Raw genomic sequence first — 12,532 nt, forward strand, 5'->3', positions numbered from 1 at the left:
TGGATGATGAAGTGCTGGTTCATCACAAAGCTCTTCCACTCTGACTCCAAGACAAGCTCAAGGTACACATCTGAGTGAAGGGCTGGCTGCATCCCAGACCTACGTGCACATACACAGGATTCCCTTCATTCCTCAGAGAGGGGAATAACAGGCTTCACACAGCTCACCTGCTCCTACAGGCAACCTGCTTTAGCAGTGCAGTTGGATTTGATGGTCCCCAGAGCTGCCTTCCAACCCCTATGCTTCCCCCTCCTCAGAGGAAGGGAGCCTGGCAGATCATCGATGTGAGATGCCCAGGTTGGGCTCACCAGCACACATCGTGTGATAGCCATCGGCTGCCCGTGTTCTGTGTGCCAGTTTGCAGAGGGAGGAGCCTGCTCCCAGGTCTGGGTGCATCTCTGAGGGGCATCTCTGGGGCTGGAGGGGTGATGCAGAAGGGCACAGAGCAATGTGGGCTCCTCTCAGATGAGAGGAAATGCGTGAGGCTGGATGAGCTGATTCGGAAATGGAGAACTGAGACATAACAGAGGAAGGAACAGCTGGGGGCTCCGCACCCACTTGACCTATCCCCAAGGCTCTGAGATCCCATCTTGGATTTTGACGTGCTTGTGAATGACAGGGGAATGCCTTGCCAAGGCATTTCAAAGCAGCACTGAGAACAACATCTTCCCTGAGATCTCCTTACATCCGTTCCAAGGCATGACAAACTCGTGCTGCACCTGCAGGGCTGTCTGTGCTCCCAGCCTGGCTCTGTGCAGCATTACCGAACCCCAGGGCAGCAGGAAGGGTTGGATGTGCCCTGCAGGGCATGAAGATGACCCCAGGAGGCCCAGGTCCAGCCCATGGGGATGGGATACAGCAGGTTTGTCCGGAGCTGGGCTTTGGCAGTGCACTCCAGGAGAGCTTCCTCCTTGACAGGAGGCGAGGAAGCAATTTCAATCAAATGCCAGCAGCAGATAAACAAACAACCAAAAACCCTCAAAAATAAATAAAAAAAAAGGAAATAATAGGGAAGAAGACAAAAAGAATCACAGACAATTATGGCTGCAAATTTTCTGATGCGCTTCAAAGTGTTCACTGAAGTCAAAGGCTTCTCATCCTAAAACATTTCACTTTCCTCACAGTCTCTGAAGATCTCAGAATACCTTTCCTAAGCCGAAGTTACTTGAAAGTTCAGAAAGTAAAAAGGGACAAACAGGAAACTTTTCAACTGCGAGATGATGTAGATTACGTTAAAGGAATCTTTTCGGCCTTAAATGTTTTGCAAACTCAGCCTGAAAATGGATGTGTGCTAGGAACAGCTTGGTGAGGCCAAGCGAACCTCTGTCAGATTTCTAACAGCAGCGACTCACATACAAACCATGGAGCAAAAAGCCAACGATGAGTAATGAAAGGCACACACCAAACCGAGGACAACCTCCGGAATCCACAATCTCCAGTGGTCACTTTTTCCACTGAGTACTGACTTTTGAGAAAGAGGAATTTGTTGAACACTTGCTCAGGCATCTGCTAATGCATTTTTTCAGAAGCATGACCTATTCGCCGGGGGCAGGAAGCTGCTTAGAAATACATTTCTATTTATTAATACCAGTTCTACCATTTTACATGAATATCAGACAGCTTTGTATTTGTTTTTCCTATCTTCTGTTTGCAAATGCAAGAGAAAAGCAGTTCCTCCCCTGAGTACTTTGGCATAAAGGCTCTTCTTCAGCACATCTGTTAGCAAGAAGTTGAGCAGTTTTCCTCTGCATTGTCTTCAATTTATTAATCAACACCTCCAGCTTCCTACTGAGTTACAGCCGAGTTACGGCCCCCTTGAAGTCCACAGCAGCACTTCCACTGACTTCATTAGGACCAAAACTGGCTCTTGAAGTCCCTGCCAATTCTTTAAGTGCTTTAAATTCAGCATTGGAGATTTCTTTTTTTTTCATCTTCTTATGCCTGTTTCTGACACATCATTTCACAGTGTGCATGCACAAACTGCATTTCTAATACCAAAAAGCCCGACAGCCTTAATTGAAAGGAAATACTTCTTTGTTTCTCTTCACCTAAGAACGGCCGTGCTCAGGATCTGAATTTCTCATTATCGGTGTCATTGGGGGAACAATGCCATTGTGAGGTGCCCAGAGCTGCTGCCCACCAGCCCCACGTGCAGACCCTGCTCCATAGGCACGTGGCACATTCAGCCTCCAGGAAGAGTTTTGGCCTCTCCCATCTGTTTGAAGGCCACCAGTGAGGCCATCAGTGCAGTGGCAGCACTCAGCAAGTGGCTCGTGGGAACGACACATCCCTGGGAGCAACAGCCAAACACTCCCACTTGTGGAAAGCCCCGAGCCGGGTGCTTCATGGGTCAGGCCAGGGCTCCCCACTGCCCTCACCCCAGCTGGGACTGGTTTATGCCAGGACCTGGGCAGAATGAAGGGTCGAGAGCAGCATTTCTATTTTTGTTGGCTCTCAGGCCCCCGTTTTGTTTAGTCACTGGCTGAGTTATGAAATCTGCTTGCAGCATCGCTATGTTTGTGGTTTCCCATGGGCTTTTACACAAGGAGCAGCTGGAATTTTAATTACCCATTAAAGAACTAAATCTTGGGGATTTCTCAAAGCAAATACACATCATCTCTGCCATTGACCCCACCATGGCCTGAGCATCCTTCCGTCCAGGCTGGAGTGCAGTCCTTGCAGCTCAGGCTGGGTGCTCCACTTTTGATTCATCACAGTCTGGGGAGGTCTTCAGAGCTGGTCCTGGAAACTATAGCATATTGTCATGGGCAACATTCAGGACCTGTGAGTGCTCTGAAAGGCAGGAAGCTCCCTTGCAGAAACACCAGGACTCATGCAGTGCCTATGGTGGAGGGAGAATTGAGAATTCATCCCTAAGAGTGGAAAAACCCCAGCCCACACAGTGCCTTAAGGGACTTGATGCAGACTGCCTCCCAGCTGCTTTGGGGCTGTGGGCAGAGCAGCATTTCAAACTGCTGGGTTGTTGGATTGTTTCAGAAGTTCATCTGGAGCCCTGGTTTCAGCTTGTTACCCTGTCAGCGGAGGCTTGCCCATTTCCATGCCTCTGGCTTGCATCTGTTCCACAAGGACATCTGCGAGCGGGCACGAGCCCCAGGGAAGATCATTGCTGTCTGCCCTGCACACGCACACAGGGCTGTGCTGGAGAAGCTCAGAAACAGCTAAAAGGGATGGAAAACTCCTTGCGGAGGTGGGATGCGAGGGAAGAAAGGCAAAAGAGAGGGAAACAGTCACTCGTATCAGAGCTAAAATGGGATGTGGAAGAGCTCCTGTCCTTAAGACTTGTGTGAGAGCAGAAGGCAGGCTAAGTGCAGTGGTGGCAGGGGGATCAGTCTTGTTCAGGCCAACAGCTCCTTCATTCCCTCTTCAGCCAAATCAGCCCACAGCCCTTGTCACTGGAGCCCCTGTCTGGAATTACAGCAGCCCTGACGATGTATATTTTAAAAGACTCTCATCCAATATTTAAACAGGAAGATCCCTGATGCAGCAGCAAGCTGCTAATGAAGAGAGGAGCAGGCAGGGTGGCCCCCCGGGTCAAGTGGGTGTTATCATGACATCTGTGGGTACAGGAAGGGGATGCCCAGCACAGGGAGGGCTGCATCCAGGAGGGACCTTGCATGCTTGGCTAGAGAAGGGAAAAAACACTCTGAAAGACACCAGCCTTGCTGTGCACATGGAAGCTGCTCCTCTGGGACACCTGGTGCAGCAACAGCATCAGAAGCAGAAGGCTGTGCTGTCCAAGGGGGCTCAGCAGCAGTCGTTCATTGCACTGACCTCTTTTCATGCCTGAGCAAAAAAGCACCAAGCACTAGAGGGGTTCAGAAGTTTCCCACCAGCCAGGAGCAAGTTCTGTTGTCTGAGCAGAGGTGTTAGACTCTCCCTGCAGAAGCATTTTCAGGCTTTGAGATTGTGCAGTCCTTATAGTGGAACAATTATATGGAGCCTCCCTCATACCTCATCTGCCACCATCTGCTTCTCCTCTGGTTTAATTGAGGAGGCAAAAGCAGGGCAGGATCAGGCCCAGAAAGCATATTGCAAGTGCTATTACGACAGGTTAGATCTATCTTTTTTTTTTTTTTCCAAAGGTCTATGATGTTTCCCATCTCTCTCCTGAGCCCTATTTAAATCAGAAGGAACTGATTTAAATATTCACTTGCTGGGTTGCCTTAATGTAAAACTTTACACATTTACATTCTATTTGCTGTGGAGGTGGAAGAAATCTCCCATAATAATTGCTCTAGGAGGGAGTCCCCACACCATCGTTTCACAGCTGCAGAGCCTGTGTCACTTACATCAGCCTTTCCAACCGAGAATTATGTGTATTTAAATCTCTCCCACTAGCTCCTTAAGAGAAAATGCTCTGAAGACTTCCACATATTAAAATCTCTAGGTACATCCCTTATGGGTAAAATTCCAAAATACCTCCTCATAGTCTTAGAAATCTTCAGTGAGAATGACAGAAAATGCTATGCATCCAGCTCTTGGAGGAGGCTAAAGGTAGTCGTTAACACCATTAGAAACCTACTTGATTTCCACAGAAATGTCTTAGCACAAAGCAGTGCATACAGCTGGGCTACATTAGCAGGTAAGCCTCATCCACGAGCCTCCTGGCATCAGACAGCTGAACAAAGGAGCTGAAGGTCTACAATGTCAACAGAGATGTTGATTGTAGAGTCTGTCTGTTTGGTTTACTCTAATGGGTCAGGCAAGGTCACTGCACATTAAGCTTGGGCTTTAAGGTCTTAATCAAAAGCCTTGAACAGAGTGGTAGCTGTTCTCCTGGATGAAGACATTAAGCTCAAACCCGGTGCTGTCAATAGGAAGGCTGCACCTGACAGCACGATGGGTTAGGAGTGAAGCAGAATCTCCCATTCTCCACTCAAGCCTCTTCTTGCACAGCGTGAGATTTTGTTGGCTTCAACAGAGGCATCCTCATACCCTTAGAAGTCTTTATGGCCACTCGGGTAGTGGCTTAATGAAATCTTAGTGGAGAAACAGTGCTGTCATGTAGAATTATTCCAGGCCTTAGAATGGGACTGGAGTAAATGCTCCTGTCCGAACTTCTGGGAGATGAGTTGGATCCCTACGAGGTGCAGAGATACAGTTGTGCTCGGCCATCTGCCAGCAGTGCAAGAGGAGCAGCTGGTTCCCAGCTCTGCTGGGACCTCCAGGCCTGATGCCAGTCCAGCCCGAGGCTGGGCATCCAAAGCTGCTGTGCTGGGCCAACCTGGGGCTGTCTGCACCCATCCCCTCCCACTTATCTGTGAAACCAGCTCAGGCCTACGTTTCTGCAGCTCTCACAGCACACCTTTATCAGGAGCACAGATGTAATGAAGCTGAAGAAAGTACTGGGGTAGACGTAGTGATCCTGTATGATGTTTTCTCCCAGTCTCATTTTGCTTCACTGAACTGGAATCAGCAGTTACCAGGTTAGAGCAGGAGTCACCTGATGGTCTTTTGTGGCAATGAGACAGAGAACATGAAGCTAAAGCAGCACCCAGGAGAGCAGCCCTCATGTGTGGGGCACCTGGGGCAGTGTCCCACTGGAATGAGGACTTATGCCTCACGGACATGGCACGCAGCATCACTAAGCAGCATTTAGAAGGATCCCTTTAGGTACATAGCACAGCCCCTTCTAAGAGGAAAGAAAAAAGCTCTCAGGAAAGACTCCCCTCAGGGGATGGTGATGCTGAGAAATCTGACAAAGTAACTTGACACACCAATGAAATATGTCAAGCAGGTATTCCCTTTATTACAGTGCTGGGTGCATGGGGGATCTCTCCACCAAACATGCACCCCAAAGAGAGAAATGAATACATATTTATAGGTATAGCACATGCATATTCATCACATTCCAAACTCTGGTTATCGAGGGGATTAAACCTAAGTGTCAATTTTGCTGTAAATATTCAAACCTAGAAAGGGGAGAGCTCCTCACCATTCCTGTGGTGTTTTGTTTAAGAGAGACATCTGTTTGGTTATCTTGCTGGTACAACAGAATGTCTGTCCTGCTTTAGTCTAGCAGCCTCCTTGTTCTTGTATTAGTTTGATTTATGCCCACCCCCATTTGTAAGTTTTGTTCTCTGTGTAACATATCTGGCCCAACGGATAAATCAGCAGGGAGTAGCACCTTTGTTACCGTGCACAAGTATTATTGTCCTGCGCGGTGATCAGCTTCTCCAAGCCATACCCCAAAAAAGACTCCTTGCCCATATATCTGCTTATCTTTACAACCATAAACAGAGACACTGGGGCACCTAGATGATATGCAGTTGTCTTTACTATAGAGAAGCTGTTGTGATTCAACAGGATAGGTTGCAAAGAATGGCACCGCCATCTTGGGGAGGGAACACGTGGGGGGTGGGGGGGGGGGTGGGGAAAGGGGGGGCGCCATCTTGGGAAGGGAACACGTGAGGGGGGAGCGCCGCCATCTTGGGGAGGGAACATGGGGGGGGGGGGGGGGGGGGGCGCCGCCATCTTGGGGAGGGAACACACGACGGGAAGGCGGCCGGTTCTGCTCCATAGCGTTGTTTATAATTTTAACGAGGCCTGTAGGGCTCTACTCAGAGAACAGCAAATCGCTGAGCTATCTATACCGAAAACATCACTGCGCCGGCGGAAACCGCCCTCTGCGGCCATCACTTCCGGGTAAACGCGGTAGCCCCGCCCTCTGGCCGCTTCCGCTTCCTTTCCAGCGGCGGCCGCCGGAGCAGACGCGCAGGTGAGCGCGGTGTGCCGCTGTATCCGCCGCCATCCCTGCGTTCCCGTCTCGCTGTGCCGGCTCTGTCCGCCGCCCGCCTCTCCGGGCTCGTGGCTGTGCGGAGCAGCGCGTTCAGTGCCTGCGGAGCGCGGCTGGCGGAGCGCGGCTGGCGGAGCGCGGCGTTAGGCCTCGGCCGAGCCGGGGGCTGGCGTAGATGTGTGCCCGGAAGGGGCCGGCATCCCGGCGGGGGTAGGGGGCGGCGGCCGGAGGGAAGCGGGTTCCTCGCTCTCTAGCTTGTACTACAGAGCTTATGGCTCAGCGTTTGCTTTGATCGGTTAGCGAAGTGAATGTGGCTGAGTTATGTGGGTGTGTGAGCTTCAGGGGTACTTCAGGGCAGTAATGGTGGTGGAGCCTTTCACCAAGCATGACAGGAAGGGAATGGAGCTTTGTTGGAGTGGCTGTGTGGGCCCCGTTTTAGCAGTTAGGTTTAAGTGCTGCTCTCTGTAGAGGGGGGGCTGTAAGGCTGAGGCTTTGGGATGAAAGTAGTTCATGCTTTGAGCGGAGTTCTTTAATGATGTTACTTTTTTTTTTTTTTTCTGGTAGAAGGCATCAGGGCTTGCATCTAATGAGAGAGTGCAGTAGGAGTAGTTGTGTGGGCACCTACCCCCAAACTGTTTGGGTTGCTTCCACATCAGTGAAGGCTTTAGAGGCAGAAGCACCACTTGAGCTAGATGCAGGGATGCTGACTAATGACACCTAAGAGCCCCTGGTGGTACTCAGAAGCTCTGGAGAGCAAGCAAGCTTTGTGATGGTATCTGGGTCTTTAATAAATGCTTTATTTTTATGTTGTCTTGAGTTCTATTAAGTAAATGAGTGAGGGAAAGTCTTCGTTGCTGCTGATCATCATGGAAAGGGTTCTCTCATGTTCTGCTGTGGTACTGCATGCAGAAAGCACTAGAGATAAAGCACATCTTAGTTCCCTCTGTGAAGTGCAGCTTAAGGCCCTGCTAAGCAGCTGTGAGCTGTAGCTTGCCAGCATTCAGCAAAGATACAAGTGTGAAATATTTCTGCTTTTTGTTCAGAAATGGCACCCCGTAAGGGCAAGGAGAAGAAGGAAGAGCAGGTCATCAGCTTGGGACCTCAAGTTGCTGAAGGAGAAAACGTGTTCGGCGTCTGCCATATTTTTGCTTCCTTCAATGATACTTTTGTCCACGTGACTGATCTCTCTGGCAAGTGAGTATTGCACACTGGTCACCTCACTGCATAGCTGGCTCCTTCACTTCTGAGAAGAGAAATTACATTTGATGTGAATGTCCACAGAAATCTTTGAGCCTCTACTGAGTTGATGAAATGTGTTAGTGGGCCGGGCAGTTTGTCGTGTTCCTTAGTGATGAATGCTGTGTCAAGACACCTGGTTCTGTCAGTACCTTGAAGCTGTTCTTCAGGAAGGAAAGGGGCACAGGTTTTCTCTGAAGGTGTTCTCCTCCTTTTGCAGGGAAACCATCTGCCGTGTGACTGGTGGCATGAAGGTGAAGGCTGACAGAGATGAATCTTCTCCCTACGCAGCCATGCTGGCAGCCCAGGATGTCGCCCAGAGGTGCAAGGAGCTGGGCATCACTGCTCTGCACATCAAGCTGAGGGCTACTGGAGGGAATAGGTATGTCAGAGAGACAGTATGCTTGGTTTTAGAACAAGAACAGATTGCATCTCACCATCCTCTGGTCCTTCTGCTCTTGCCCTGCCTGAGTTGGCAGTGTAAATGCACCCTGTGAGTTTGGCTTTGGCACAGGGTGTCTCGTGCTGTGCAGTGACTGGCTCACGTTGCTTGGAATCTGTTCTGAAGTGGCACCTGCAGTTGGATGGACTTGGGAGTGCTGTTACTGAGGTCCTTACTTATTTGTGGCAGTAGCAAGGGAGATGCTGTTAAACTTGAAGATGCATTACCACAGAGTGACAGTAAAGCGTGCCTGACAGCACGTGAATGGTTTGGATCTGGAAGAGGAAGAGGGTGGATTTGGTATCTGGGTGTTTTGGAGTGGGGAAACTGATGAGTCTTTTAAGGGATGATTAGTTGTGATTCTTTCCTCCAGGACCAAGACTCCTGGCCCTGGAGCTCAGTCAGCTCTGAGAGCTCTGGCCCGATCCGGGATGAAGATTGGCCGCATTGGTGAGTAATGGGGCACGAGTGTCTCTGTGTATCAGTGCAGAGCCTTGCTACACTGAAGAGGTTTTGAGGGATTGTTAGGTAGAAGGAGCTCTGTGGGCATGTGTGCCATGGGATTCTTGTGCTTGCTGTGACAGATTGACTTGGGAATGTGTTGCTGTAGGTAAAGTGTAGGGAGATGCATCTTCTTTAATCGAGGGTTAACCAGAAGGTGGTGTCGGTTGACTCCAGATAGCAAGTTTTTGGCTGCATAGTAAAGCTCAGCTGCGTGCTGGGATGCTCACGGGCCTCTTGTGTAACTCCTTTCAATTTCTCTTTTTCCACAGCCACAGTTTAGTTACCTAGAAGGGTCGTGCTGGTCTCAGTTTAAGACCGTGGCTCAGAAATAACAGTTCCTCGAACTTTTTGAGGGACATCACTGAACTTGGCAGGGAAGTTGTGAGGCGTAGTGGCATTGGCTGCCCTCAAAGTTACATAATGCAGTCTGTTTCTTTAGAAATGCTGTGGCTGCTTCATTTAAGTGGGTGGGGAGATGGGGATGTTTGCACCGCAGGCATTAAAAGCCTTGAGGGGAGGGGAAGGGGGAAGGGGAAGGGCTTGTTTGGTGAGTTCACAGATGTGGATCTGCCCAGTGGGTTTCTTGGAGTGCCTCTGTCAGGTAACAGTGGGTTTTCTTGGTTTCTTTCTCCCACAGAGGATGTCACCCCCATCCCCTCTGACAGTACTCGCAGGAAGGGTGGTCGCCGTGGACGTCGTCTGTGAACAGCACTGCACCTTTTGCCATTAAAGCTCTCTTATAAACGTGGTGTGTGGGTTTGTTACTGAACGGAGGTTGAGCAGCTTTAGTTCTGTTGCATTCACGAATTGCCCTCTGCAGTGGGGCTTCCTGTCTGGTGAGGTTGTTGGTGTGCCCCAGCAGAGGTGCTGTGTTGGGACTTTGCACTAGGAAGGTGCTGGCATTGCAGCTCTCCCAGCTGCTCTGTATCTCTATGCTTCCAGATGTGTTTAAGAGAAGGGAGTCCTCTTCCTGGTTGTGCCCTGCTTCCTGCACGGATGTTTACTCTCCACAGAACGTGCTGCCGTCACCTGGAGTAAATGCCCATTTCCACCTGTCTGAATGTCCTTTTCTTAGCTCTCCAAGCTTTGAAATCACTTGTTTTTTGTCACTTCTGTGGCTTTAGTAAGATTATATAATGAGGGAATACTACTGGCATGTGCTGTTTGAGCAGAACAGCTTCAGCTAGCTGAGTTCCTTTATGCTCATAGCATCGAGTCTTTCCAGCACCTTTGCACCATAAAATTCTTGGTGGGATTCCTTTACCTACCCTCCTCGTTACCAGAAAGGCTGCTGTGACTAACAGCTCTGTTGTGCTCTCAAAGCAGGCTCTGTGCTAGCAGAGCTGCCCAGCCTGAATGCGACCCAGGGCGTGTTGCTCCTGTCAGGCCTGGCCTCCAGCTGCAGCACGGCGCCCTGGCTGTGGGAGGGGCTGCGTTTCACAGCAGGGGAAACGAGGCTGGTCTGAAACCATGGTGCATCTTAACTTTCATAGCCAGGACTGCTTGGATGGCTGTGGTTTCCGAGTTGGTCGTGATCTTTTTGAGTTGTCCTTGCTGTGGGAAAGAAAGCTGTGCCTGGGAGCGAGCTAACCAGGGCTGGGTTTTCTGCAGGCTGTTGTTCGATACATGACTTCCCCTTTTTGTGGTAGAAAATCTCTCTGCCTGGGCTCGTGTTCCTAAGCCAGTGTTTCTCTTGGCGTGGGCATCGTGTTTGATTTGTAATTTTATCTGTGGCTGTGGAAAGCTTTAGAAATAATTTTCCCTTTCTGCCTTCAAAGTGCGTTATCCCAGCTATGTAAATATCCATTTTCCTGTATTTGGAGTGTTCAAGCCCCAAGAAGGGTTGAGCCTTGTGCCTTGTCGCTGCTCACACACAGGCAGACCTTGTTCTGGTGTTCCTTTGTCCCAAGTGACTTTAATGGGGCCACTTCTCAGGGTGTCTCTCTGGGGAAGGCTCTGTGGGGGTGTGGATGGCAGGCAGGCTGCCCTCTTGGTGCAGGCAGCTTTCTCAGCAGCTGTGCTGCCCGTGGGACGGGGGAGGTCTTGGTGGGACGTCAGGCTGAGACATTCTGATGTACTGCTCAGTGTGAGTTAACAGACACTCTCTTGAGGCAGAGCTGTCACTTTCTGATTGATTCCAGCTCCCTGCTGCTCGGTGAAGAGCAGCTGGAAACCGTGGCAGAGCACAAGCACCGTGTCACATCTAATTGACCCCTGCTGTTCTTGAGGCAGGCCCAGAGAAGGGAAGGTGTCTAGCTCTGCAGAGTACACGAGGGGAAGCAGCTCTGTGTGCATGGCTGATCCCGCTCACACAGAGGCTCGGGGCTGGTGGGCAGCATCCTGTGTGGCTTTGTGCTGAAGCAGTGTAGCTCTTGTTTTGAACCCAAGGCAGAGTGAGTCTGGCCCCACCACCCCTCTTGGCATCGCTCTTTCTCCCCACAGGAAGGTTTGCCCTCTGCAGGAAGATGAAGTGCTTTGCTGGCCTTTACTCCCCAGGAGCAGGAGCTCTGCAGGGTCTGTCCCAGCCTGAGCTGCTCTCATGCTGTGAGGCAAGTGTCCGCAGGGCTGTTACCTCCTCCGTGCCTGAAATAATTGCTGTGCTCAGGTGAAGCCCTGCAGGTAACACGGGAGTCAGAACTCAGCCCTAAAACTGCTCTTCATTTCATAAGGGGGCTTGGCTTGTCCTAACAAGACAGCTGGCTCCCCCTGTAACAGTGCCTATCAGCATGAGTTCATGGGCAGCATAAAGCAGAGGCATAAAGCAGAACCTCGGGACCAGGACACAACTCCGTGTGCTCCAGAGGGCACAGCTGCTGTGGGGTGGAGGAGATGGAGGAGTAAAAGGAAGGCTGACGTGCAAAGGTCAGTGTCTTCCTGGGAAAACCAAGGACTTAGTGACATCAAACTTTAAATGCCACAGGCCTGTGCAAAGATGGCTTTAAAAAAACCCCACACATTCTGAAGAAGCAGAAAAATCCATGCCTGGAGCAGAGCTCGTGTAAGCCGTGCTGCTTTCACTTGCTGAGTTCCCCTTTGCTTTTCCCAGCTCCCCTTGGGCTGAGGCTGAGCTCCGGGGGCACTCAGCCCTCTGTCCCCGACCCCTGCGAGGAGCTGAGTGTGAGCTGGTCCTGTGCCCCAGCTGGCAGAGGGAGGGCTGGAAATGGTGCAGTGTGGTTTTATGGCTTTCTTTGGTTTTTAAATGCCAAGGGTGCATTGCTGGTTTTGGGGGTGTGAGGTGCGAGTGCCTGCAGAACTCAGTGCTCAGGGGTCTTGTGTGGGACCCTGCCCTGTTCGCTGTGGGTGAGTTGCAGTTGTTCCTCAAGCAGATATCAGCCAACAAGAGCTCTCTTTGCTGATCAATCCTTGCAGGTGCTGCCCCAGGAAAGGGGATTGCTTTGCTCAAGAAGCCTTCTCGTGCCTTAAAACTTCATGGAGCACAGCGGGGCAGTCTGCCCAGTAACCAGTGACACCAGCAGATGCTTCCCATGTCACAGGCTGCAGCACAGAGCAGCGGTGCTCAGCGCTCGGGATGGGACCTGGCATCAACTGTGGACTGAAGACCTTCGGCTCAGAGCTCTGCCTGGCAACAGGTG

General features: G+C 50.8%; 1 protein-coding gene across 1 annotated transcript; it reads left to right on the forward strand.

Moving 5' to 3' along the window:
* The first annotated feature begins 7,765 nt into the window (after positions 1 to 7,765).
* On the forward strand, positions 7,766 to 9,683 carry RPS14 (ribosomal protein S14). Its single transcript, XM_065734715.1, has 4 exons — positions 7,766 to 7,951; positions 8,214 to 8,375; positions 8,809 to 8,885; positions 9,577 to 9,683. The coding sequence occupies exons 1-4, from the start codon at positions 7,803 to 7,805 to the stop codon at positions 9,642 to 9,644; spliced, it is 456 nt and encodes a 151-aa protein (XP_065590787.1). The 5' UTR covers positions 7,766 to 7,802; the 3' UTR covers positions 9,645 to 9,683.
* Positions 9,684 to 12,532: the final 2,849 nt, after the last annotated feature.

The sequence above is a fragment of the Cyrtonyx montezumae genome, unplaced genomic scaffold (genome assembly GCF_038088225.1).
Source record: "Cyrtonyx montezumae isolate F1298 unplaced genomic scaffold, pur_monq_1.0 scaffold_18, whole genome shotgun sequence".
In the NCBI taxonomy this organism is placed as follows: Eukaryota; Metazoa; Chordata; class Aves; order Galliformes; family Odontophoridae; genus Cyrtonyx; species Cyrtonyx montezumae.

Bases quoted from the DNA above. Each gene is read 5' to 3' on its own strand.
- RPS14 (XM_065734715.1), top strand. From the start codon at position 7,803: ATGGCACCCCGTAAGGGCAAGGAGAAGAAGGAAGAGCAGGTCATCAGC. The intron at 8,376-8,808 runs GTATGTCAGAGA...TCTTTCCTCCAG, and splicing joins AGGGCTACTGGAGGGAATAG to GACCAAGACTCCTGGCCCTG. The intron at 8,886-9,576 runs GTGAGTAATGGG...TTTCTCCCACAG, and splicing joins GATGAAGATTGGCCGCATTG to AGGATGTCACCCCCATCCCC.